Consider the following 24,726-nt stretch of genomic DNA (forward strand, 5'->3'; position numbering starts at 1 on the left):
TGGAAAAGACGGAAAATACTTGAAAATATCACAATTGTGTAAAATAAAGCGTAAACTAATGATAAAAGTAAAAATTGTGAAGGAAAATAACAGAATTCTGCATAAATAGCTATAACAGATTCGGTGATAGACTGCAGTGAAAACAACGGGAAAATGCATTTCATGTTTGTGCAAGTTTGAACGTATGATGTTTGCAGTTTGACGTGAAGTAAAGCAAAAAACGAAGTTTAAAGTGACGAACTCTTGTGTTTTATATAAAGGCTAAATAATTAATTGGAAAATACGGAAAATACTTAAAAATATCACAATTGCGTAAAATAAAAAGTAAGCTACTGATAAAAGTGATAATAGTGAAGGAAATAAACAGAATTTTGTATAAACAATAACAATAAAACTTTTTAATACACGTCAAGAAACTGCAGTGAAAATAACGGGTAAAGAGCACATCATGTTTGTGCAGGTTTGAACATAAAGTTTGTAGAAGATCAGACTAATAACAATGAAAAATTGCATATTGTGTGCGCGTTTATGAAAAAAATTATGCAAAATAGTAAATCGGAAGTGTGTAGTGTGTTAATTAAAATATTTAAGTGAAAATGTAAATAATGTGTGTGCAATTGTGAAAATGTTGAAAAATAAAATAAATAAATGTGTAAAAAAAGAAAAAAGCAAAAAATAAAATATGAAAGTAAATGGGTGCGTGGGCAAATAAGAAAAAAGAGAAAATGAAAAAAATGCCAAAGTTAGTAAAAAATTTGGATAAAATTAAAATTTTCCCAAGAAAAAAGTAGTAGAAGTAATAGAAGTAAGTGAATGTAAAGTAAAAGAGTAATATGTCTGTATGTGTAAATCAATGCAAAAAAGGTGAAAATTTAAGTTTTCCATTAATAGTGTGTTACGAAAAATGTAAAAAAAAGTAAAAAAAAAGTTTAAAAAAAAAGTTAAAAAGTGAAGAATAAAGTAAAATGTGTAAATAATAAATAGCAAAAAGAGGAAAGTTGAAATTTCCCAAGTTAGTCTTTGAAAAAAAAGAAGAAATAAGTTAAAAAAGTGAAATGTAGATGTGTGTGTGAATAATGGAAAAAGGTAAAAGGTTTATTAAATAAAAATATAAAAAATGAAATAAAAAATATAAAATAAGAAAAAATAAATAAATAAAAAAAGGTAATATAAAGTAGATGTGTGTGTGTAATAAGTGCAAATAAAGCAAAAAAAGTAAAAAGTAGATGTGTGTGTAAATAAGTGAAAATTTAAATTTTTAATTTTTAGTTAGGTGTTAAGAAAAAAAGTAATAAAAAATAAAGCTGAATGTAAAGTGGCGTTTTGAAAAAAATTTGGTTGTGTGTAAATAAGTATAAATATGTGAAAATTAAAATTTTCACTAAAGTAATAAAAAAGAAAAAAGTAAATAATAAGGCAAAATATAAAGTGGCGTTTTGAAAAAATAAAAATAAAATAAGTGGTTGTGTGCAAATAAGAAAATAGGAAAAATTAAAATTTCCTTAGTGTGTTCTGTAAAAAAATATCAAAAAAGTGGTGTTTTGTGTGTCAATAAAAAAACGTAAAATTTTAAAAACAAAACTAGAGACAATATTAATAAATGAACGTAAAATAAATAAATTTTGTGTAATGAAAAATACGCATCGCCTGATATAGCAGCTGTCAAATGAAATATGAACGGTAAGTTTGTTAACTTAATTAATAAAAAATATAATATGATCCTTGATAGGTCTGATCTACGCTTTTGAACAAATTTTTTGTTGACATTTTACATTATTTTTCAACTTTCCGAGTATTGACCTTGTATTAGGTGTAAAACCTTTAATGCTCAAAACAAAATTTGACGCTTTGTTGTTGAACACTTGTGAAAGTTCTTTTATACGATTTTGCACAAATTCTTCCATTTTAAACAAGCATAGCTTAAATATGTTGAGTAATGTTTGAATTCAAGAGTACGAACTTGTAGATTTGAAGTTGAATTGGTCTTAAGTCTGTTTCTCCTTATAACCTTTTGAGTCCTTGCAGTGAGTTCGATTTTGATTCATATTTTCTTCTTACAATTCACTCAATATAAGAACAAAAGTTTGTAGAAAAGTTATATCCTATAACATACATTCTTCCTTGGTGGCCTACTTTGGATCACATCACCATAAATTCAACTTTTTGTTGTTGCAAAACTGCTGCGAACATTAAATCATTACAATGTAGGTGATTTGAGTGCAGTGTCTGACGATAATATTTGAATTGCAAAAATCGCAATAAAAAACTGTTACTTTGAATTTAAAATATTTGAAACAAAATTTTATGTAATTTAAAAAATGCATGTTTGAGAAAGGCATGTGCTGAAAAATAGTAATCTGGATTAAACAAACCGTAAAACAATAGCAACAAAAATAAAAAGCAGTGTGCTCGGATTGTCATTTGTTGAAAATCTGTGTTTATTAAAATCTTTTTCGTTTAACAGTAGAGTGTTGTGTGTAACTTTTTCTATGATTTTTTACATGAATTTTCTTATAGAATATATTTGTTACTATTGCAGTTTACATATATTTTTTTTTCGTTTATGTTTTAACGAAATATTACTAAATCTTTATTTACATATTTTTTTTGTTTTTTTTTTTCAACGAAATATTACTAAATCTTCATTTATTGGCGCATAACAAGTTCTATTTTACAAATATTAGTACAATTTACATCTAAATGCTGCACAAATTCACTAATTTTTAAACAATTTCATTTTTACAGCTCCTAAATTTTTAATAGTATTTTCTCTACCTTGCAGTAATACATTTGTAGATATATTTTATTATTTTTCATATTTGCTTAAAGATGAGGAAGACGTTTCAGGGAGAAGAAATGCGCTACAACTGTTTTCATTTCCTTTTATAATATATTTTGTTGTTTCTAATTTTTTTCTTATTAAATTTAAATTTGTTTGTTATTGAAATATATTCATCTTTTGTTTTTAATTCTTATTATTTAATTACTAATTCTATTATTTAAATTCTTTAATTTGAATTTTTTGTTTTAGGAAAGTTTTCATAGTGTACATAATATTTCTGCCTATTATTTTCTTTTTCATAACTGTTGTGTGGTACATATCGTTTTACTTTAATCGTTAATCGTTTATCGCTTATCGCTAATATTGCATTTATTTAAAAAACAATATTTCAATGCGTTTCGTTGACAACAACCGCACTTTTTTTTAGTACTACACAATAATTAATGCTAAATAATGCTTCATTTTAAACACGTTTCATAAATTTTGTAGTTACGCGCCAGCTCTGTGTGCTAACAGTTTTCACAAGGCTTTTGTGAACCGTCAGCTCTGTGTGCTAAAAGTTTTTATAAGACTTTTGTTCAGTTTTTAACGCTACTTTTCCTTTAAACGCTAACTAAACTTAATTGCTAAACACATATTTTCTATATTTTTACACATTTTTTGTATCGATAGATGCAATTTTTGCACAATCTGCACCACTTGTTGTGTTTAGGAAGGTTATGCGCTCAAGTGTTGCCAACTTTTGCGCCAAACAACGTTTTACCTCTTTGTTATCAATTAAAATTGTATAATAATATAATTTGCAATATATTTGCAATTATGGCTGCATTGTAATAGTTTCGTTTATATACAAACAATTGTAATTAATTAAAAGTAATTTGTAGCTACATACGTACATATGTATATTATATCTTCTCAACATCTTTGAGCTATGATTTTTAATCAACATTTTTTTTACAGCTAATCACAGAGTTGATGATTTTTAGAGACAAATTTGCAACTTTTACAGTGTTGCATTTACATAACTGTAATATGAAACAATCGTTTTTGTTGTTTTAATTTTTCAAAAATTACTTGTCAACAACTGCACTAGTCTAAAGTTGATGTCATCTGTACATAAATACATATTTTTTTGCAAGTTTTTCTTAAAAGTATGTTTTTTTACATTTTTCATTTAATACTATTAGTTTCTATTTCCTGTTTTTCGTTGAAAAATTGAAAACAGAAAGTCGATTTTTCGAATTTAGTGCTAAACATTTATACAGTTAGTGGTATAGCTAAGAAAATTCCCTAAAAGTTGACACAAGCGCCCCACTATCATAACTACAGAGTTGTATGCAGTAAGGTTAACTGAAAAAGTAATAATTGTTATGATGCTATGCTCAGCGCACGAAATTTGCTTACACCGAGAAAAATATTATTATTTAATAGCAGAAGTATTTTTTTTCAAGTGTGTCAAAAGCTATTAAAGCGCCGGTTTAGTGCTCGGCTAAATGATAACAAGTGCTGATTGGTGGTGAATTTTGTTAAATTCAACAAATTTGTTGTGTTTTGCCTTTCATATAAATTTCCATACGTTTATAGGGCTGAAATGAAGAAATTTCTATATTTTCGAATTTTAGCTTTAAACTACTGATTTTATGTTGTTTATGCCGAAATACTGGGGATAACATGGTGTAAACAAGCTATAATTGGTGCAGAACTTTGCTAAATTCATTGTTTTTCTCAAAAGAGCTAATGGCTTTCTGATATTTCAGTAGTGGCACATTTACATAAGTTTTAGCGGCGAAAGTTGCAAGACTTTCAGTTACATTTGAAATTGCAGTGAAAAAAATTTGGCTGGCCACGCATTCCTTCTGAGTTGTTCGAGTTAGTGATGCTGAGAAAGCATGAGTTTTGTGTGTTAAAGGTTAGGTCGAATTGTCTTTATTTGTGGCAGAAAAAGTTTTAAAAAGTCCACTAAGATATTTCAAAGTTTTTGCTACTGCTTTTGAGTTCGTAGGTTTAAGTATTCCACGAAAAATGAAGTTTTCTTGAAACTAGCCACTGTTGTATGCACCAAATTTAGCACTTAGAGGACACGTTTCTATATACAATTTGCAATAAAAATATTTCAATTCTTGCGCATACTCGTTAGAAGGACTATATAGCTTACTACTAAAATTCCATTTACGTAGCACGTAAATATTAACTTAATCTAGCACACTACCTTCTAGCTTATAGTATTTAATTCCATTTAGCCATCCGTGGAGGAGTGCGGCGACTTCACCAGCAGCAATTCTTTGTAGTCTGAATCCTCATTGCCGCTATTATCACGCTGATCCATGCGCCTGCGCTCCGAAATGATGCGCATTATATCGGCCGAGTCAGATTTGCTTAAAGCAAGCTGTTCCACGACCGCAGCTGTAGCGCCGTTGCCATTGACGGTGGCAATGCGATTATTAGCGCCGCTACAGCTATTATTGTTAAGTTTGTCGTTAGTGTTGTGCATGTTGCCATTACCATTGCCGTTGGCAGTTGTGATGCCATTGCTGTTTTTGGTCGCATTGCCATCACAGCTGCTCTCGACCACAATGGGTAATAGTAGAGTGTTCTCATCCATATCGGGATCTTCGTCGAGTGCTTGTTGCTTAAATAATTGTTTTGTGCTGCCACTACGGCTGCGTGGTGGCATGCTACGCGGTACGGACAGTAAGCCGCCGCGTCCGCTACTCGAACCGCCCACACTAGACGCATATGCTTGGTCGGTGGAGAGTGAACGTCCATAGGTGCGACGTGGCGCCGTTGCGTTGGCTGTTGTGCCAACGCTCGGCAAAGCTGCCGCTGCCACATTCGTTGATAAGGGTGTTATTATAGGTGTTGTGATCTTTTCACTGATTACGCTGGCGCTCACAATGCTCAGCGCATCGGAGGCGCCACTACCGTGTGCTGTAGCTTTAGCTGTCGCAGCTACGTCTTCGCTGCGTATGCTACGCACATCATACGTTGAAGAGGGGCTACCGCCGCCATCCGATTCGAGACTTTCGAAAATAGTGCCACGCCGATAATCGTTGCTATCGCCGCCCCACGGCAGCGAGTCACAACTCATACGCTTCGATTCGAGCGTGCGTCGGCGTATGGCCTGCTCATCGAGAGAGCGCTCTTTGGCGAGCAGGCCGCGTTTACTACGGAACGCGGTCGAACTGCGACGGCCACGACGTCCCAGTGCACCGGCGGTCGGTTGAAGTTGGAGTTTTGTATCGAAGCTGTTCTCCGCAGCTGATGCGTTAAGACGCGCATTGAGCGCTTGCGGTGCGAGTAGTGCACCACTTGCGCCAACACCACCGCTACCACCAGCCGCAACATTGCTGCCAACAGCAGCACCTACACCGGCGCCAATTTGTGTGCCGCGTCCCAGTTCGGCCAAACCAATGCTATTCGGTTGATTGATGTATTGCACGGTTTGACGGCGGCCAGCAAGGCCGGCGGCTCTAACACCACCACCGATGCCTATGCCGCTCAACACGCTTGGGAATTTCTTATCCAGCGATGGCGTGCTGTAGGTAAAGTTCTTCGGCAACGATTTGATCTTGTTCAGCTGGCGTGCTGGTGGCGGCGGTTGCGTCTGCTGTTCTAACTGCTGGCACAGCTTCTGTTCGCTCTCAAACTCCTGCTCGCGCACAAGTTCACGCTCTAGCTCTACTTCCATGTCCATTTCGTCTTCCATCTGTTTGTGGCTCTCCTCGAGGTGTTTCATCAGTACAGCCACGACGACATTCACCAATACGAACTGCGCCATTAGAACGAATATCACAAAGAATATTGGAGCTATGACCCGGCTAACGCAACAATCGCGCACGCAATCATCCGCATCATCACAGTCCTCTCGCAGTGTATCCTTCATGATCCCGTTCCAGTTGTCGCCAGTCGCTACGCGAAACAATGTGAGGAAAGCCATCCCGAAATTGGCGAAATGTGCATGTTCGCCTAAGCCCTGACATGGATTACGTTCGGAGCATTCTAGGCGACCGAACAATTCCACGCCAAGGGCGGCGAAAATAAAGAAGAGCAAAAAGAAGAGCAGGCCCAAGTTACCGACTTGCGGCAAAGCCTGCATCACGGTGTCGAGCAGCGCACGCATACCCTTAGCCATTTTGAGTAGTTTCAGCACACGCGCAATACGCAGTACACGCATTACACGTATTATCGTCGGATTAATTGGAATTTTCTGCGTATGCCATTCCTCCAAAATAATGCCGGATACCGATAACAACACAATTCCCACGTCGAGTTGATTCCAACGATCCTTCAGGTAAACCGGCCAACCAAGCGCCAACACTTTCATGCTCGCCTCCAATATGAAGACGGCCGTGAAGAAATAGTTGAAGACCTTCAGCGCATAGATTAGTGGCTCCTTCATGCCATAATACTCCAACGCCATGGTGACCACATTGAGACCGATTACAGCGGCTATAGCCAAATCGAAGTATTTCGATGTCACAACATTATGCACGAACATACGTGTCGGTGAATAGTTTATATAGTAAGGTGGCTCGTGCATACGTTTGCGTTTCTTCTCCATTTGCAAAGCGCGTTTAGCGGCGCGTCGAATTTTCTCCTCTTTTTCCTGCTCCTCGCGACAACGATGGAAATTCTCAACCACCACGCCAACAAACATGTTGAGCACAAAGAAACCGACGAGCAATATAAATGCAATGAAATAGAGTAGACGCCATTCATTGTAATTGACAATTGGTTGCATGTCCTCGCCCACCGCATCCAAACCGGTATACATAATATTCACCCAACCGTCACGTGAGCTCAATACGAATAATGACATCAATGCATTGCCAAGGTCATCGAAGTTATATTTGCGATTCTTCCACTCGTACCCTTGTTCATAGCAGTCCATTTTTGTGCGTACTGTTTTAATATTCTCGCCCTCACAGTAGTAGAAGGTGCCCTTGAAGAGTTGCACGCCCAAAATGCCGAATATGATGAAAAATGTACAGCAGATCAGCACGATGTTGCCGATGGGTCGTAGGGACGATAAGAGCGTTTGCACGACTAATTTCAGACCCGGGGCGCGGTTGATCACACGCAGCGGCCGTAGGGAACGAAGTAGTCGAAACACCTGCAATGAGTTAATGGGCAGAGTGTTGGACGAGCGATTGGTGCGGTGGTCGGGAGCAGGAGGGGGCACATAATAAATATAAAAATGTTTAAAAGGGTTTAAGTAAGAATTGCGAGTTAGATGGCGTCAATATTAGTGTGGTGAATATGAGGACGATGTTAGGCCCATTAAGGATCAATTATTTAGGATTTTGTATTAATAATTAAAGAAAGCCGAATTTTAAGTATTTTTATTGACAGTTTCGGATTTCATCGTTTTTTGAGATAGCAATGAAAATTTTTGTGGCGAATATAAGAAAGTTGATTAGGTATTTTTGTTGAATTTTATTGTATTTGTGTTTGGAAGAGTGAGTTTGTATGATAATTTTTGTTTAATTTAATTTTTCCGTCAAAATTTGGAAAAGTGTAATGTAAACCATTTTTTGGTTTATAGGATTTAAAAACATCACAAGGAATGTGGGTTTTTATTGTTTTAAACGAGTAAATATGGGTGTGGTGAATATAAAAAAAGTTTTTTTAGGCAATTTAGATGAAGTTTATCGTATTTGTAATTGGAAGAGTGGTTTAGTTTGATAATTTTGTATATATGCAATTTTTCCGTCATCGTGGAGAATGGTATGGTGAATATTGACAAATTATGGTAAACCATTTTTTGGTTTATAATTTTTTTAAGGTTATTTTAGCATGAGTGTGTGGAATTTTAAGAAATTTAGTTAAGCCATTTATAATTAATACGTAAATAGGTTAAGGATAGTGTTGCGGATTAATTGGTATAAAACATAAGATCGAGGTGTGGGGAATTTGAGGGGTATTTAATATTATTGGAAGCAATAAGGAAAATTCATAACCAATCGTTGCAAGTCCATGTGATATATGTATGAAGAAAAAAGTTTTTAAAAATTAGTAATAATTCAGTAAATTTTTATAAAATAAATTATTATCTACAAACTAACAAGCGCAGGGTTTAAGAAAAATGCGAGAAAAGGTCAAGTTTGCTTTTTTTTTTGCAATTTTTTTTACAAAATTGCATTTTTTTGGGAACATTTAGATTTTCTTAAAGAATAGAACGCAATAATTTTACAAATTTCTATTAACCCCCAAAGCATCACATATACAAATATAATTTAAATGTACAAAAACAACAATAAACGCACCTACAATATGTAAAACGTAAATACCTTACTCATTTACAATAAAAAATATATTAACACTTTTTTGGAAAGGTGAATTTACTACGATGCGTTAAAATTATTATTATTTTTTATTAAAAATTGAAGCTCAGTGTGGTTGGAAGTTAAGGTTAAAGGTGAAAGGTTTTAGAGGTTTGAGTCAATTTTGAAAATAAATTATCGAAACGTGCAGAAAACGTAAACAAAAATTTAAGTCAAAAAACTACTTTTTGAAATAAAATTATTTTACACCAAATTTGCATATACAAATAGACAAAATTTCAACAATTTTAAGAAATTACACGCATATGTAGCTGTAAAAATATATTAAATTTAGTTTTTGTTGCTTTCAATGATTTTGGCATATACATATGTATTTTCAGCCATAACCTCAAATCACTATTTTTCTTATTGTTCCCTTGATGTTAACATGGCTAACTCAACTATGAAACATTTATTATCTGGCCAAATGAAAAACTTTTCTACCAAAGTATTGAAATTGTTCTGGATTTTTAGGTTATATCTTGAAATCTTAACAGTTGTTTTGTTTGGAAATCTTCGTTACTTTATCCGTTATTGCTGTGAAGTTGTAGAGGTTTTTGGTTCTTAAAACACGCCTGTGTGAATAATATCGGTTTTGTTGGCTACTTCATGTTTGTAAACCGCTAAAGGTTAATTTGTAACTAGTTCTTAACATTCTTAAAACCAAACACATTTTGTTGTATATAATCATCGCCCTCACAATAAAATATCAAGCCCTTTTTTCTTACTGTATATCGTTACCTAAAATGCAAAACATTAAGCTTTATACATAAGAAAAACATCGAAAATCACTGTCAGATATAATAACCACTATATAACCATTTTATAACCAAAACTCAAATTTTTTTCAATATGAGTGTATGATAACCAATAGATAACTATTTTATAACCAAACCTAAAATTTTCTTTCAATGTGAGTGTTTTCTATTATATCGCTTTTCCTTCACCTGTAAACTTTTGAAAAGTGATGGTACTTTATTTTGCATTTTAGGCGACGATATTAATTCTTTTTTTTTTAATTATTTTGTCTGTCTTTAATAATTAGTACCCCCTTGTTAACTTTTCTACAATAAGCGCCCAGCTCGCTAAGCCATAAGTACATCACCTCTGTATATAAACATTAACTTAACCCCTTCAGTAATCATATCTATGCATTTATATGTATGCGTGTGTATTTATATGCCGTTAATCAATATTTTTTGTCCGCTACTTACCCTTAAAATCCCAAATATCTTAGAGCTCGATTGGCTAAACAATGACATTAGTAAATCAATGATTGATATTGTAACCAATGAGCCATCCATAATATTCCAGCCGGATGTGAAATATGCATCGGGTCCATAAAACATGCCAGTCGATACCACCTAGGGAAGAAGAAGGTACAATTATTGAAGTCAGTATGGCTTTCAGAACTAATATAGGGACTGCAGGGCTATTAGTGACAAAAAAAAGTAAACGAGTTTAGTCGATTTTCAGAGTCCTAGACAGGTTCCGATGCTTGTTGTAGCGTTCGCTATGTTTAGAGGGTCTTGTAAGTTACCAACAGTCCTTGAATTGCTCACAGCTTTCATAAACAACTTTTTCATCTAAAAAATTCACCCCCGAAGGTTTGATTCTAAATCTTATCTCTTTTAAATGTGAGATTTTCTAGTATTACGTTGAGGTTATGTTAGGTTAAAAAGATCGATCTTCTTACAATCGCCAATTTCAATTGGTAAGCCAAGAACGCCCGTCCGTTGTTTTACTTAAAATTCCTATACAACGATCGAGATTTAAATTCGGGTCTGATTCTTGCTGTGCTGGGAACCGTATTGGTTTCGTGTTTCATTTCTATTTCGAATCGTTTCAATCTCGTCTCGGTTCTCACGACCCACCAAGTGTTAAGCACGGAATTTGAGTATATGGCTAAGATGGTGTTATATCAGATTCTGGAAATTTTATTGAGGGTAGCTTTCCTGTCAAGCCAATTGAATGCGTTACTATCAAAAAGAGATTGGTGGACTCTAGACCCAGAGTCATAAGTCGAATGTCGAATAAGTCGAAGAAAACATCTTACAACTTTTAAGTAGTGACTTTAAATGACAAATACGAGAAGAATGCTGACTAAATTTTTACAACTCTACATCGGTAAAATAGCAACTGGATGCAAATAAAAGATAATAAAGTTCATCCCTCTCTTCCCTACGGAATTCTCTTAAAATGCCCCATTCAATCCTTTATAACACGGATTTCAGCGTTCGCTTTCGTTTCAAAATTAGCACCTAAATACGAATCCCTTTCAATTCATCCAGTTTGAAGCAACATCACTACAATTAGGCTAATTAACCAGCACTTCTATCGGAGTCAGACTCATACAATGGTTGCCACCTGCCAAACATTTACCCAAGAATACCAACATTCAAAGGGTTTCTATGCGAAAGTCGACACATTTTCCCAAAAGCAAAGTCGCAAAGATCAAAAGCACTCGTGGCAAATACCAAAGACGAGTGGTACAATGAGCAAAGCACAGCTGGAAAGCGGTGCAAGCAACAGCAAATACTCAGCTCTTTGGATTTCGCACACGCTGTGCAAGGAAAGTACCGTAACTGCAACCGTTAGTTGCCGAAATTTTAGCGCTATTATTATTAAAGCCGAGCACTAGATTCGACAGTAGGGCTTAATCAAAGGAGACTGCTGCTGCGGTAAATGTGCAATTTGAGGTTATACGATATGGTTGGATACAGAAGTCACAAAGGAAGACAGTTATACTCTTACTTACATATATACATATGTAAATGCAGGTGGCAGTCAACCGATTGCGTTGCTGCTTAGTGAGCGCTTTTCGCATTATCATTGTTGTTGTTATTAAAGCTGGACTTACCTTAATGAGCATTTCCACTGTAAAAATGGCTGTGAACACGTTGTTGGCTGTGGCAAGGAATAAACGTTCGTGACTCGTTGGCGGTATATTTGGTCGTTCCATAGCCAATGTAATACAATTGAGTGCGATAAACAGCAGGACAACATTGTCGAACCATTTCTGTTCAACAAACCACGTACACAGCTCACGGAACCTGTTGAGCATGGCAAGAAAAAAAGTAACAAAATAAGTGTAAATGCAACAAAGTAAATAAAATAAAATGTGAATGAGTATGCGGAGAAAATGTGAGCATTGGCAGACGTTGGAGCGCATTTCTTGCGAGAAATGTGAGTTCGGACACTAAGCAATGATATCGTATCCAATTTCACAAACTCTATGAAAAGGCAGTGCCTAAATGAGAACATAAAAAGGTCAGCCCTACTTGAAACATGCAATAAACCTGTATTTTACGGTTTGTCGAAAGTATTAGGGATTGATTAGAAAATCTCTAGAAAACCTTGAATGAAGTCAAGGAAGAAAGTCTTTAGTCTTAATGCCTGTTGGTCTAACACACACGCCATTACCAGAGCTCTGAGAGCTAAGATCGGATATGTACCTCGAGTTCTGGAACAGTGTTGATAAAGATTTTTTAGGTGTCGGTTTTTAAGTGTAGAAAATGACAGCAAGGAATACTTTGGAGAAGATGTTAAGGCAAACGAAATCTCACTAGGTTTTCGGTTTCATTTCATGTGTATTAAAGGTTTTAGAGCCATGGAAGAGGAAGATCAGGGTTTCGAGTACAATATTAAGCATTCAAGGGATCTCTGAATGTAATATGGGTGTAGCATGGATCCGTTAGGGGTTGCTCCTCTACATAATTTGATCGATTGAAAATATTTAAGATTGCCAATTCTGTGGCTGTCTCTGAGATTTTTAGTGGAACTTGGTTTGTTCCATGTTTTGTAGTGCAGCAAGCTTTGTCTACTTTTTAAAGTTCCGAATTGTTCCACACCCTACAATCTTATTCCCTACAGGGTTAATCAAGCATTACAAACGCCTGTGACCACCTGCCTGTTCGAATTCTTGAAGCCAATTACATTGTCAAATAGTAAGTGCCGAGCCGTAAATGGATTTTCTGTCGCTAGTATTGAGCTTATGACTGTATAAATGTATGAATTGCAGACTAGGGAAGCTTGCTGCTGGTGTTTCCTACATCTTTTATTTGAATATACATATGTATGTATGACTGGTCACGTGGATAGTCAACTCATTGAGTTGACTCCTGACCGGTTGCATGCACAGCTGGATACTGTTGGGATTACGGAAGCGAATAATCAGCATTTGTGTATCTACATATGTCTATGTATTTATGTTATTTGCCCACTACATGCTCGTTTGGCAAACGAACTTTTCACAAACAGGATGCAAAACTACCGTGCAAAAACTATCTCATTGCTGAGGGAGGCTTACGACTTTATTTAAGTTCTTGTTGTTGCTGTTATTGCAGTCATAGTAATAGTATTACTAGCAATGAGCCGTTACAAAATAGCAGCTGAATTAAATGCTTCACTGCATTCATTGTGCAAAAACCCCATGGCCTTGCGCTCTCAATGCGAGAGAGCAACGAAGCGGCATAAAAAGTAACAGGTGAATACGTAGAAAAGCAGTGCAAAAAAGTACGCCATTTTTTCTAGCGGATTACAAGCTGCAAGTATTGAGGTAGCTTTTCGTAATTGTAGTCTAGTTGGACGTACGAAAATCCAGCTTCACAATGCACAAGCGACCGCTGAAAAGAACAGACAACAATGTTGCCATAAATGGTTTTACCACGAATTTTATTGTCGGAGTACAAAATTTGTGGCAAATTGGTGGTGTAGCTTTTTATTTTATTCTGGTGAAAGTGAAATGCGGGGTCCAAATGAAATTTTTAGGCGAAATATGTATCAAATATATTTTTGAAACTAAATTTGCAGCTATAAGAGGCTTTGAAGTATCTCCGCCTGCCGAAAAGAGATTATGGGCTATACTACGGAGCTGAAACTAAAACCGAGCCTCGCATTACAGTTGTGGACCTACAGGTAACTTGCTTCGTATGGTGGTATGACTATGAACAATTCCAACTGTTAACTTGCAGAAAGTGGAATAGTACAAAGGATCTTGTATTCTTTATATACTTGTTAGCAAACCCAGAATTTCCGTTGAAATAAACTTCTTTCTTCAAAGCCACTTACCTATTGTCTTCCGCGAAAATGTACAGCGAGTATGACTCTCTTTGTTCGGTGAGGTTTGTCGGTTTTAAGCGTTCGATCAGTATTTTTAGCTTACTCATATGACCAGAGCTCTGCATACGCGAATGCTGTTCAGCGCTCAAATATTGTGGATCCTCAAGCTCGTTTTCTTTTTGCTGTTTTTGCTGCGGCTGCTGCTGTCGCGAATAGTGACTAATAGAACCCTTACGCTTCTCACGTTCCTGTATGTATTGTTGCAACATATCTGGCTCTGGCAGATTCATATACGAATTCTGCCACTTATCCAAATCGAGTTTGGAGTTCGTGTACGACATTGACTTGCGATTCGCCTCCAAATTATGTAAATTCAATTGTGAACTCTTGCTGAAGGCCAACTCAAATGAAGACATACGTCGGTGAGCAGCTGAGGGCGCATACAATTTGGGCGGTTGGTTCAGGTTTTGATAGAGCTGCGAGTTAAAGATGCACGCAGAGGCACGACGGCTACCCAACGGCGGTATGCTGCCAATACTAAGTGTTGTGGAGAGACGACGTATTGAGTTTTGTGGACTTAAACGATTTGTATCTTTAGTCTTTTGCTGATTCGTCTGGTTGTTGGCTGTGAGCGTTGCGCCGCTGGCAGGCTGTGTACGCGACGGACTGAGAAACGCATCCGAACGCATAGAGCCGCCGCCGCCGCCATTGCTATGTGGAGCCAGTAGACAAGAGTTGTCACTGCCATTGTTTAGCTGCTGTTGCTCGTCATCTTCGGCGCCACTGCCGGCATCAGCGGGCTTCTTTTTGCGCTTCGAACTGCTGCGTCTGAAACGCTTTAGGCTCGGTATACGCTGCATGCCGGACAGCGATGTGCTGATTGTCGCTGAAGCGTTGGTAGACGGCAGTGTGGGCGGCGTTTCAATGCTGCTGGCTTGTGAGGCATTCGACGGCGTTACCAATGCTGTTGTGGTAGTAGCTGTCGACGTTAAAGACATAGCACCTGTGGTAGCGATAACGGCGACATTCATTGGCGATATTTCGATGCTGCTCACTGCGTTACCTCCACCACAACCGCCAACAGTGCCATTTGTGGAACCTGCGCCAGTGCCGGTGCCTGTAGCAGCCGGTAGCGACATGCTGGGTGTGGACACGGTCGAGATTGTTGTTGGCACGAAGATCGGACCCGAAGCGCTAGCATCGGAATTTTTCGAAATATCATCTATGACAACACTATGCATACTATTATTGCTACTTAGGGCACTAGGGAGTAAACTACTACTGTTAGACACTAAATTACAGTTGCTTAGATTAGTATTGCTTCCTTGTAGTTGGCTGGCGTTTAGTATATTCAACGGTTTGTGCGTTAATACGGGTGATGGTGGTATAAGATCAATTGACGGTATGCCCTCGTCGAGTGAGCGCTGACCGCCGCTGAAGATGGTCGGTGGTCTGAGTAATGACGGCGACGACGGGCACTGTACGTAAGATAGAGAAAGAAAGCACAAATGCCGTTACAAGTGAAAAAGTTTGATAACAAGTAAACAACATTCAGCATACTCATTATTCTATAGAAAATGTACTAGCAAAGACGCAAACCAGCAAAATGGCGTGTTCACTTTATTACAAATATCAAAGGCTTGCACCAAGACTCAACTCAAAAGCGTTTGTGCGGCAAAAGCATTTTGAAATAAATTCTGTTTTACTTTACCTTTTTATTGCTACACATCTTTTTCGTCGTTTCGTTTAGTAATTCGGAAATTTAAACAGAAAATCAAACTGTTGGCATATCAAGCGTCGCCCACGCTTAAAGCTTACCTGATTCCCAGCGCCACCGTCCGTGGTCTCCATTTCTTGCGGATTCCAACTGCGAAAGCTCATGCCGCCGTCCAGTGTGGTGTTGGGCGAGTCTTGTGGCGTTGCGGCGGTCGTAGTAATTATGGGCGGTTCACGCAATGGGCGTATACGTGAAAGGCGTGGTGCATCGCCGCGACGCTCTCTTATAGAATATGTCTGGGGGAAAAGAAGAGTACAGAACATGTTTATGAAAGCAGAAAATGATCACCCGCAACTGCTCAACTCACTAATCTACTGGTAGTACAATCACTCAGTATGAGTGTCAGTATTGAGTGAGAAAGTAGAACTTTTGAGCATAACCTTATTTATAGCGCTTTCTTACCTTTTTTAAATTCTTATTCTTGTCATCCTCCATCGACAATTTGCTACTGCCATCCTTATCGCTGGATTTACGCCCACTGCCGCTACCCGAACCACTGCTTCCACCACCAACACCACTCATATAACTCTCATTAATTTGATAATCTTGTGTGGGCTGTAGTAGCATGCGTTGATGTTGTTGCTTTTGCATATTACTTTTTGTGTCCAGTGTCAACTCGGTTGCATCTTGTAGCTACGAAACGTGTGGGAATAGAGAAATTAGTATGAGTAAAAGTTTCTGAAGAGCAAACTCGTTATGCTATTGGTTGCGGTGACTGAGTGGAATTTGGTGCATTGAGAGAATGAGTGGGACTTTCTGTTTTAGATAAGTTTTTCGTTTTCAGCGCTGACTTGAGTGAGAGTAAATGTTGGAAAGAACTTTTGAGTTGGGTTGTTGGAGTAAGAATTGAGAGTAAAAACGTAAAATTGTATTTTTGGCGAAATTTTTTAGTGAAAATATTATATTCACTTCTAATATGAGTGCTAGTAAACAAATTACATTGTAATTGGCTTGTTTTCTTATTGTCAAGTGTTTTTATATTCAGTGTCGGCTTGATTAAGTGAACATTTTCATCAGTTTGTAAACTTAAATACTTTTTTTTTATTTGTTACTATTAATTTTATCACATAACGACATTACATTTTTTTTAACTAATTGAATCCGTATCAAAATAATGAAAATTTTATTGAGTGAAAATATGAGTGATTTTGTAATAATACAAAAAAAAGTTGTAATCTCAATGGTAGAGATTAGTATTTGAGGCTTAAGGAAAGTGAAAAGAGTGCTTCGCTTAATCTAATTGATAAAAATGTAATAAAATGAATAAAAAATAAAAAATTGCATGGTAAAAAATTATGAGCTGAATTGAGTGTGCAGAAAGTAAGAGAATTATTATTTGATTAGTGTGAGTAAAGTAATGATTACTTCTTGCTAAATGAGTTGAAGTAGCTCTACCCACACTTTCTCGCTCTCATTTGTGATATGTCAAGCTCACTCACTCTCATTTATGCTCTCATAGACTCATAGTACGTATACACGATTTTTAATATTAGTAAAGTAATGATTACTTTTTGTTAATTGAGTTAGAAGTAGCTTTACTCACACTTTCTCGCTCTCATACATATTTAAAACTTCACATTTTCTTTAAAAAAATAATAATATGATTGAAATAATGATTACTTCTTGTTAAATGAGTTTGAGCTCACCGTTCACTCTTTCTCGCTCTCATATTTAATATTTTGTACTCTCTCACTCTTTCTCTCTCTCTCATTTATTACAAAAAAAAAAATCACGTGAGTGATGTAATAATTACTTCTTGTCAAATGAGTATGAAGTAGCTCTATTCACTCTTTCTCGCTCTCATTTTTTAATATTTCAAACTCGCTCACTCTCATTTATGCCTTCATAGACTCACTGTATATGTAAAAAATGTTTAGTATGACGAAAGTATTGATTACTTCTTGTGAAATGAGTACGAAGTTTCTCTCAACACTCTTTTTAGCTCTCATATTTAACATGTCATGCTATCTCAATTTCTCTCTTATTTATTAAAAAAATAATAATATGAGTAAAGTAATGATTACTTTTTGTTAAATGATTTCGAAATATCTTTAGTATTTATTTAAAGTTTCATACTCTCTTCTTCTATTACATATTTCCGCTTTCACTCTCTTTCTCATTCTTACTTTCACATACTCGTTGTTTTAGCAAAATTGCTCTACTTACCTTTCGTACATCCTCGGCGCTATGCCACCGATTTCGTACCTCATAGTAACTTTCATTAGTTGATGTCGAGTCGGCTTCACTGCTACGCGATTCATCGTACATAGCATCGCTGAAATTCTCCGCCAACGTCTCTTCGCGTAATTTTTTCACCAACTCACGTTGTTCACGTTCGCGACGTTCATTTCGCTGAGGGAATCAGAGAATTCAAAGAATTAGAATTTTCGCCAGCCGCACGCAAACGCGACGCGCCGCCAAGAACAGTTGAGACGCACACACGCATGAACGCGGCTCTGGGGGGGTTCGAAAGGTACGGTAGTGTGGTAGGGGTTACGCATATTATGGTTACACATTTACATAAAGCTTATATATTATATATTTATTGTATGCTAGCTGTAAGGGCGGTAAGCTTCAAGCTTTAGCTTGAGCGTGTGTGCGTTTTATGTGGGCATGGCTTAAAAACAGGCGCGCGAAGACGCGGCGGCGGTTGGGTTGTTGACGTTACGTATGGAATACGTGAAATGCGTTCAAAACCTTGGCTGGCATAAATAATTTTCCACAAAACAATTTTTCACTCGCTATTAATTGGGTGCGCTAGGGAAAAAGGCGTACGTACGGTGGAACAAGCGGGTTGCTAATTATAAATACATAATTTTTACAGTTATATACTATACATATGTGTATATTATTATTAATATTTTAAGTGCGTAAATAATTTGCATAAATATTTTCATTAAATAAATTGCTGCAGCAAGAAATTGCCAAAGCCATGCATTGTTGTGGGAAAAAAAATTATGTGGAAAATTATTTATAGCACCGGCGATTTGAAAAAATGTATTTTCTTACAAAGAAAGAAAAATTTCTAGATTTGAAATATTTTTTTTTTTATCAATTTTTTCATGCCTCCAATTTTTTCAAATTTTTTTACAGATTTTTATTTTTATTTAATTTTTTTTTTTTGTAAATATTTTTTTTTTTGCAAAACTCTACCTCTGAACTGAATCCCTCAACTAAAATGGCGACCAACAAATTAAATAGCACATAATTGCCGAATGTCATCAGCGCCACAAAATATAATGCGGCCCAATGACTTGTCTTTTCCATGCCATTGAATAGTACGACATTCCAATCCTCCTGCGTCAGAATCTACAAGCGCGTAGAGCAGTCGTAGAAAAAACAAAAGCAAATAGAGAAAATTGTATTAGCGAATGTACTTAGCACAAAAGTGTAGTATATTAATGGAACAAGACTAACAGACACGACTAGGAAATGAAAAGTAAAGGAAAGTGTTGTACAACGTAAAAAATACAAAGAAAAGCACAAAAAATTTAATATTTTTTATATGAGCAATAATTAAAATTATTAATTTATAAGTATTTACAATAATTATTTAAATAAAATATAATTAATTAAGTAAATATATACAAAAACTAAAAATTAATTAAAACAAACAGTGATACTTAGAATACGGACACTTACAAATATAGAATAAATGTAAACAAATTGTTGAAAAAATAAGAGTATTTATATGCTCAAAGATTTCTGCAAAGTATTTAATGCTAAAAATTATATTTTATATTTATTTTATATGAAATCAAAAATATTTGAGAAAGCGCCAGAATTATTTTTCGGGATTAATAAAAATCCTTCAATTAATTTAAAATTTTTCTGTAAAAATTAGCAAACTTATTTAGAAATCTACAAAATCCTGATAGTGAGTCCCAAAATTTCGGGATCAGTATATTATTTTTCGGGATTAAGGAAATTCCTGAACTATGTATATTTTTATGATTTAAAATTTGTCTGTTAAAAAGTAGCAAACTTATTTTTAAATTCTCGAAATTCCGATTCAGTTCCGTTATTTCGGTATCAGCATTTGGTTGCAGATTTAGTTTATAGCTAAAATTATTTTTCGGGATTAAGGAAAATTTATGCATTATCGAAACGGTTTACGATTTAAACATTTTCTGTTAAAATGAGCAAACGTATTTACAAATCTAAATCCCGCTAAATAGTGCCAAAATTTCGAGATCAGTACATTATTTTTCGGGATTTTGTAAAACTCTTGAACTATAAAAATTTTAACGATTCAAAGTTTTCTACTAAACTTAGCGAGCTTATTTATAAAATTACGAAATCCCGATAATTAGTCCGGTGATTTAAAAAAAACAACATTGTAGTTTTCTTCTAACTATTTTTTCGGGATTAATGCCAAGTCACAATATTCTATTTAGTTCTATAAATATCAAATTTAAAGTTTTTCTGTTATTTCATACAATTCGAAAATTGTCAAGGTAAATCGGGCTTAAAGTCCAGTTCTAGAAAAATCCCGAAAACAAAGTTGCTTTGAAATAGGTTATAAAAATACTTTGGCGGCTGAAAACCATCGTTTACTGATGTGTTCCGGCTCGTAATAGCAATATTTCCGAGCTTTTTTATGTAAATTCACTTAAAACTGAGTTCAAAAATTCAGAAAAATCGCAAAAAATATTGTTAGTTAAAACAGAGTTTTGCACTTTCAATACAAAAATTCGTTAATGTGTGTATATACAGTTTTCGGGGTTTTCAAATATAAACAAGCTCATAAATTATTATTATTAATTTTATGCGAAATATTTTCAATTCTTAGAGTATTATATGTGAAATCTCGAAAATATTATGCAGTTTTCGGTACTTTCATACCTAAAAAAGCTCATATATTATTATTATTTTTTTAAATTATTTTATACTAATTTTTTTTTATTCTTAGAATACCATTTGCGAAATCCCGGAAAAATACCGAATATTTCTGTTACGAAAATGCGTTAAGTAAAAGTACACTTTTTTCATATATTTTTTTTTTAATTACGCATAAAAAGAATTTAAAACTTTTTTAAGTCATATTTGCTCAATTGGAAATATTTTTTTCAATATTTTTTAAATCCCGAAATCTGGTACCGACATTTTTGTATAAAAATAAATATTATTTGCATTTATTCAATTAAACCATATTACTGGCTTCAGCTGTTTGCAAAAATCTTTCGAAATAAAAATAAAATTAAAATACATAAATAAATGTTTAATTAAAACTTATTTTAAATTAAAAATAAAAATTTATTTTAGAAAATATTTGCAAAAATCGAAAAAAAAATAAATTTAATTTTTAAAAATTAAAATTTTTAATTTTTTTAATAAAAATTTTAAGTTAAAATATATGTTACAAAATACTTTTTGGACGTGTATTTTTTTTTTAACTCCACTAAAACTGAAAAGACGTCACAATAATGTGCCAAAATAATAATCATAGCTAAATATGAATATATAAAGCATTTTTGAAGTCCTAAAGCGCAACAAAGCAAAAATGATAATAAATTTTTAATGAAAATTTGACTTAAAAAGCTTAAAATACTATAATTTTGTTTTTTTGGTTAAATATTTCTAGCTAAATAAAAACAAAATACTAAGAAGCCTAAGAACTCAAAATAAAGCTAAATAATTGTAAAATACACTGCGAAAAATAAATCAAAAATTAGCCAAAAAGCAAAACCAACTTATCTTATGATTTCTTACTGCGAATAAAAATCTAGCATTTGTGGTGTTGTTTCTAAATATGTAAAATTTTAAAAATCAAAATTTTTTCTAAAATATTTTTTTCTTTTTTTTACATTGCTTTTATGCGTAAAAATTTAGAGAATTTTAAAAACGTGCCGATATATGTATGCTGGAGTAGTACAACTATAAAATTATAAGCTAGTGAGAGAATTTTTTAAATATGAAAATTCTTTTGTTTTGAGTTCTAAGTATCAAGTAATTATTAATTAGTAAATTTTGCTGTCTTTTTCTAAGAAATTGTTTTACTTATATTTTTTCTTCAGTGAGTATAAATTTCTCTCAGTGTACTAAAATGTGCTATATTTGCTATTTAATCGCATAATAAATTGTACTGAGCAACCTAACACCTTAAGAAAATTTTCAAAGCCTACTTATTTTTTAAATAAATACTTTTTGAACTTTTTCAATTTTATAAAAAAAGTGCATGCAAGATATCTTAAAAATGAAATAAATTAATTTTATACCTATGTCTACGAAATAAAGCGTTGTAAATGAGCGTGTGGAATGAAATAATCAGCAAAAAGCAACTTCTGTGGGTTTGTGCCACTTTTAGTGGAAATGTCATTGTGTTGGTGTTTAGACCTATATATATATACCATATACATACATATGTAGTATATTATATGTTTACATAATACTTGAAAATTGTTATGTTATGTTTTTTTCTTTTAATTTTTTATGTAATAGCGAAGCCCTACAATTATCGATAATGACGTTTTAAAAAAAAAAAAGATTTTTTTGAGGTTTTCGTTTTTTCGTAGCTTTTAAGCTCAGCTTTAACTATTTGGTATGTAGAGAGCTTTTTATTAACTCTTTGGCGTCATATATAGTAATATACATTTAATACAATTAAACGAGCTAACATTACCTTAGGGCCTCCATAACTTAGAGTGAGAGAGAGAGAGAGTTTCCTTAAAAGCTTAAAAACAGTTGGATTTCGTTTTCATAATTTTTAGTTTGTGAAACTGTGATCAACTGTGAGCATAACAGGTACAGACAGTTAAAGTTCGATAGTAAATATTTCAACCTCCAATTTTAAAATTTTAATTAGTTAACGGTAAATGTAGAAAAGTATAAAACCGCATAACGATAAGAGAACGTAGTGATATTTAAACTCGTTAAATATTATATTTTTATTTGTATTTAAATTGGCTAAGGCACAAATTGGTGCTTATACTGTTAACTGTAACTATAACGGTAATATAATTGTAATGATAACGGTAATTGAAAATCTTATAACTACTAAGTTGAAGATCAGTATTCACAATGTTAGTGATTTATGTAACATTGGTTGCATAAATATTGATAATGCAAGGTAATGATTATGGTATTGCTAAAAGTAATGGTACTGTGTAATTGCAGTAATCGCAATACGTAAGATCGGTAATGGCAATGGCCGTGATTTAGGTAAACGTAGTTTCATGAATGATACTAATGCAAAATAATGATTATAGTAATGCTAAAAGTAACGGTACTGTGTAATTTCAGTAATCGCAATACGTAAGATCAGTAATGGCAATGGTCGTGATTTAGGTAAACGTAGTTTTACAAATGATAGTAATCAAGGTAATGATTATAGTAATGCTAAAAGTAATGGTACGACGTAATGAAAAATAAAAGTAATAATGAACTACGGATCTGTACTGACGCTACTTGATCTTGAAATAAGAGCGAATTGGATGCCTGCTGTTATTTAGATACACTCAAGTGATCGAACGATCCTTTCAATTTCAAAACTTAGACTTTTATTCTTATGGTAATGCTGATTTCATGTTTGTTGTTAAGAAATTGTTGGCGGAATTTATAATGTCTTATGCAATTAAAAAAGTGATGATTGTGGTAAGGAATTTCAATAAATATAACAATCATTAATAGGTAGAGCTCGATTTGAGGCTTACAGATTATTATATTATTGAAATTCTTTACCAGAATCATTACTTTTTTTAATTACATCATTACTTTTTTAATTACATAATGGTAATCTAATGATTTATGTAGTTATAAAAGTAATTATCATGAAGTTTATTGCGGTTTATGGGTGGTATAAGTAATTAGAACAGTAATTGCAATTGCATAGGTAATGCTTGCCTCTCTTACAGTTAACACCATGATTATTTTAAGTAATGGGATAAAAGTTTAAGTATTTGAAATAATGATATATTACACGTAGTGATTATATAACGGAATTATAAAGTCAAGTACTTCCAATTATATTTTTTTCTTATAGATATGTATATATTTTCCTGTTGGTTTTTATTATATACACAGTTCTAATTATTTTCGATTTACTGTTTTTATAATTGTGTATGTCTGTTTGTAGTTATGTATATCTTTCGCTTATTGTGAACGCTTTCATGTGACGTCTTTATGAAAAAAACTGGTGCTACTTTCAAAATTTTGCGTTACAAGTAATCACACGACTACATAATCTGTATGTAATGCAAAAAAATGTCATTCGAAACTAATTTTGTTTTGCAAAATAATCAAATTGTGCTAGAAAGCTTTAAGTCAATATATTACTAATTATTTTATAATATAATTTTGTTTGATAACTAAATCATATTGAGAGTCTAGAAGAAAATGTAACTAAATTGCTTTTGAATTTTGTTAAATATGGTTAAAAAAAGTTATGAAAATTAAAGAAATTAAAAATAAAAATATAATAAAGTTTGTTTTAGAAACGAATGGGCAAAATCAAAAATACTTTAAAACAAAATCATATTATATTATTTAAGTAAAAGTATTTGGAAAAAACAAGGAGAAAATAAAAATAAATTAAAAAAAAATAAAGTAAAAAAAATATATATAAAAGATCAAATAAAATAAAAAAAATTTAAGTTTTAGTTAAATAAATTTAAATTAATAAATAAAAAAATAAAAATAAAATAAAAATAAATTAATAATTAAACTAAATTAATTTTTAATTAAATAAAATTTAAGCTCTTCCGATCTAAATTGAACTTAATTAAATTAAATTAAAAAATTAAAAAAAAATAAAAATAAAATGAGTTAAACTAAAATAACAAGAA

The 24,726-nt window shown here is 33.7% G+C and overlaps 1 protein-coding gene across 9 annotated transcripts in view; it reads right to left on the bottom strand.

The window, feature by feature from the left end:
• Nucleotides 1-2,964: 2,964 nt before the first annotated feature.
• The window catches only part of LOC120773499, a 251,749-nt gene continuing 229,987 nt past the window's right edge, over nucleotides 2,965-24,726 (bottom strand). For 8 of the 9 annotated variants that reach the window (XM_040102449.1, XM_040102446.1, XM_040102448.1 and 5 more), the window contains 8 exons: nucleotides 19,097-19,252; nucleotides 18,110-18,295; nucleotides 16,346-16,576; nucleotides 15,985-16,179; nucleotides 14,176-15,644; nucleotides 11,966-12,158; nucleotides 10,320-10,469; nucleotides 2,965-7,895 (listed from right to left, as the gene is read on the bottom strand). In XM_040102449.1, coding sequence (XP_039958383.1) covers nucleotides 5,019-7,895; nucleotides 10,320-10,469; nucleotides 11,966-12,158; nucleotides 14,176-15,644; nucleotides 15,985-16,179; nucleotides 16,346-16,576; nucleotides 18,110-18,295; nucleotides 19,097-19,252 — 5,457 coding nt within the window. In that variant the 3' untranslated portion in view covers nucleotides 2,965-5,018. The remainder of the gene's footprint in view (nucleotides 7,896-10,319; nucleotides 10,470-11,965; nucleotides 12,159-14,175; nucleotides 15,645-15,984; nucleotides 16,180-16,345; nucleotides 16,577-18,109; nucleotides 18,296-19,096; nucleotides 19,253-24,726) is intronic. The other variant, XM_040102445.1, reaches the window with a different exon arrangement.

The sequence above is a fragment of the Bactrocera tryoni genome, chromosome 4 (assembly GCF_016617805.1).
Source record: "Bactrocera tryoni isolate S06 chromosome 4, CSIRO_BtryS06_freeze2, whole genome shotgun sequence".
Lineage (NCBI taxonomy): Eukaryota > Metazoa > Arthropoda > Insecta > Diptera > Tephritidae > Bactrocera > Bactrocera tryoni.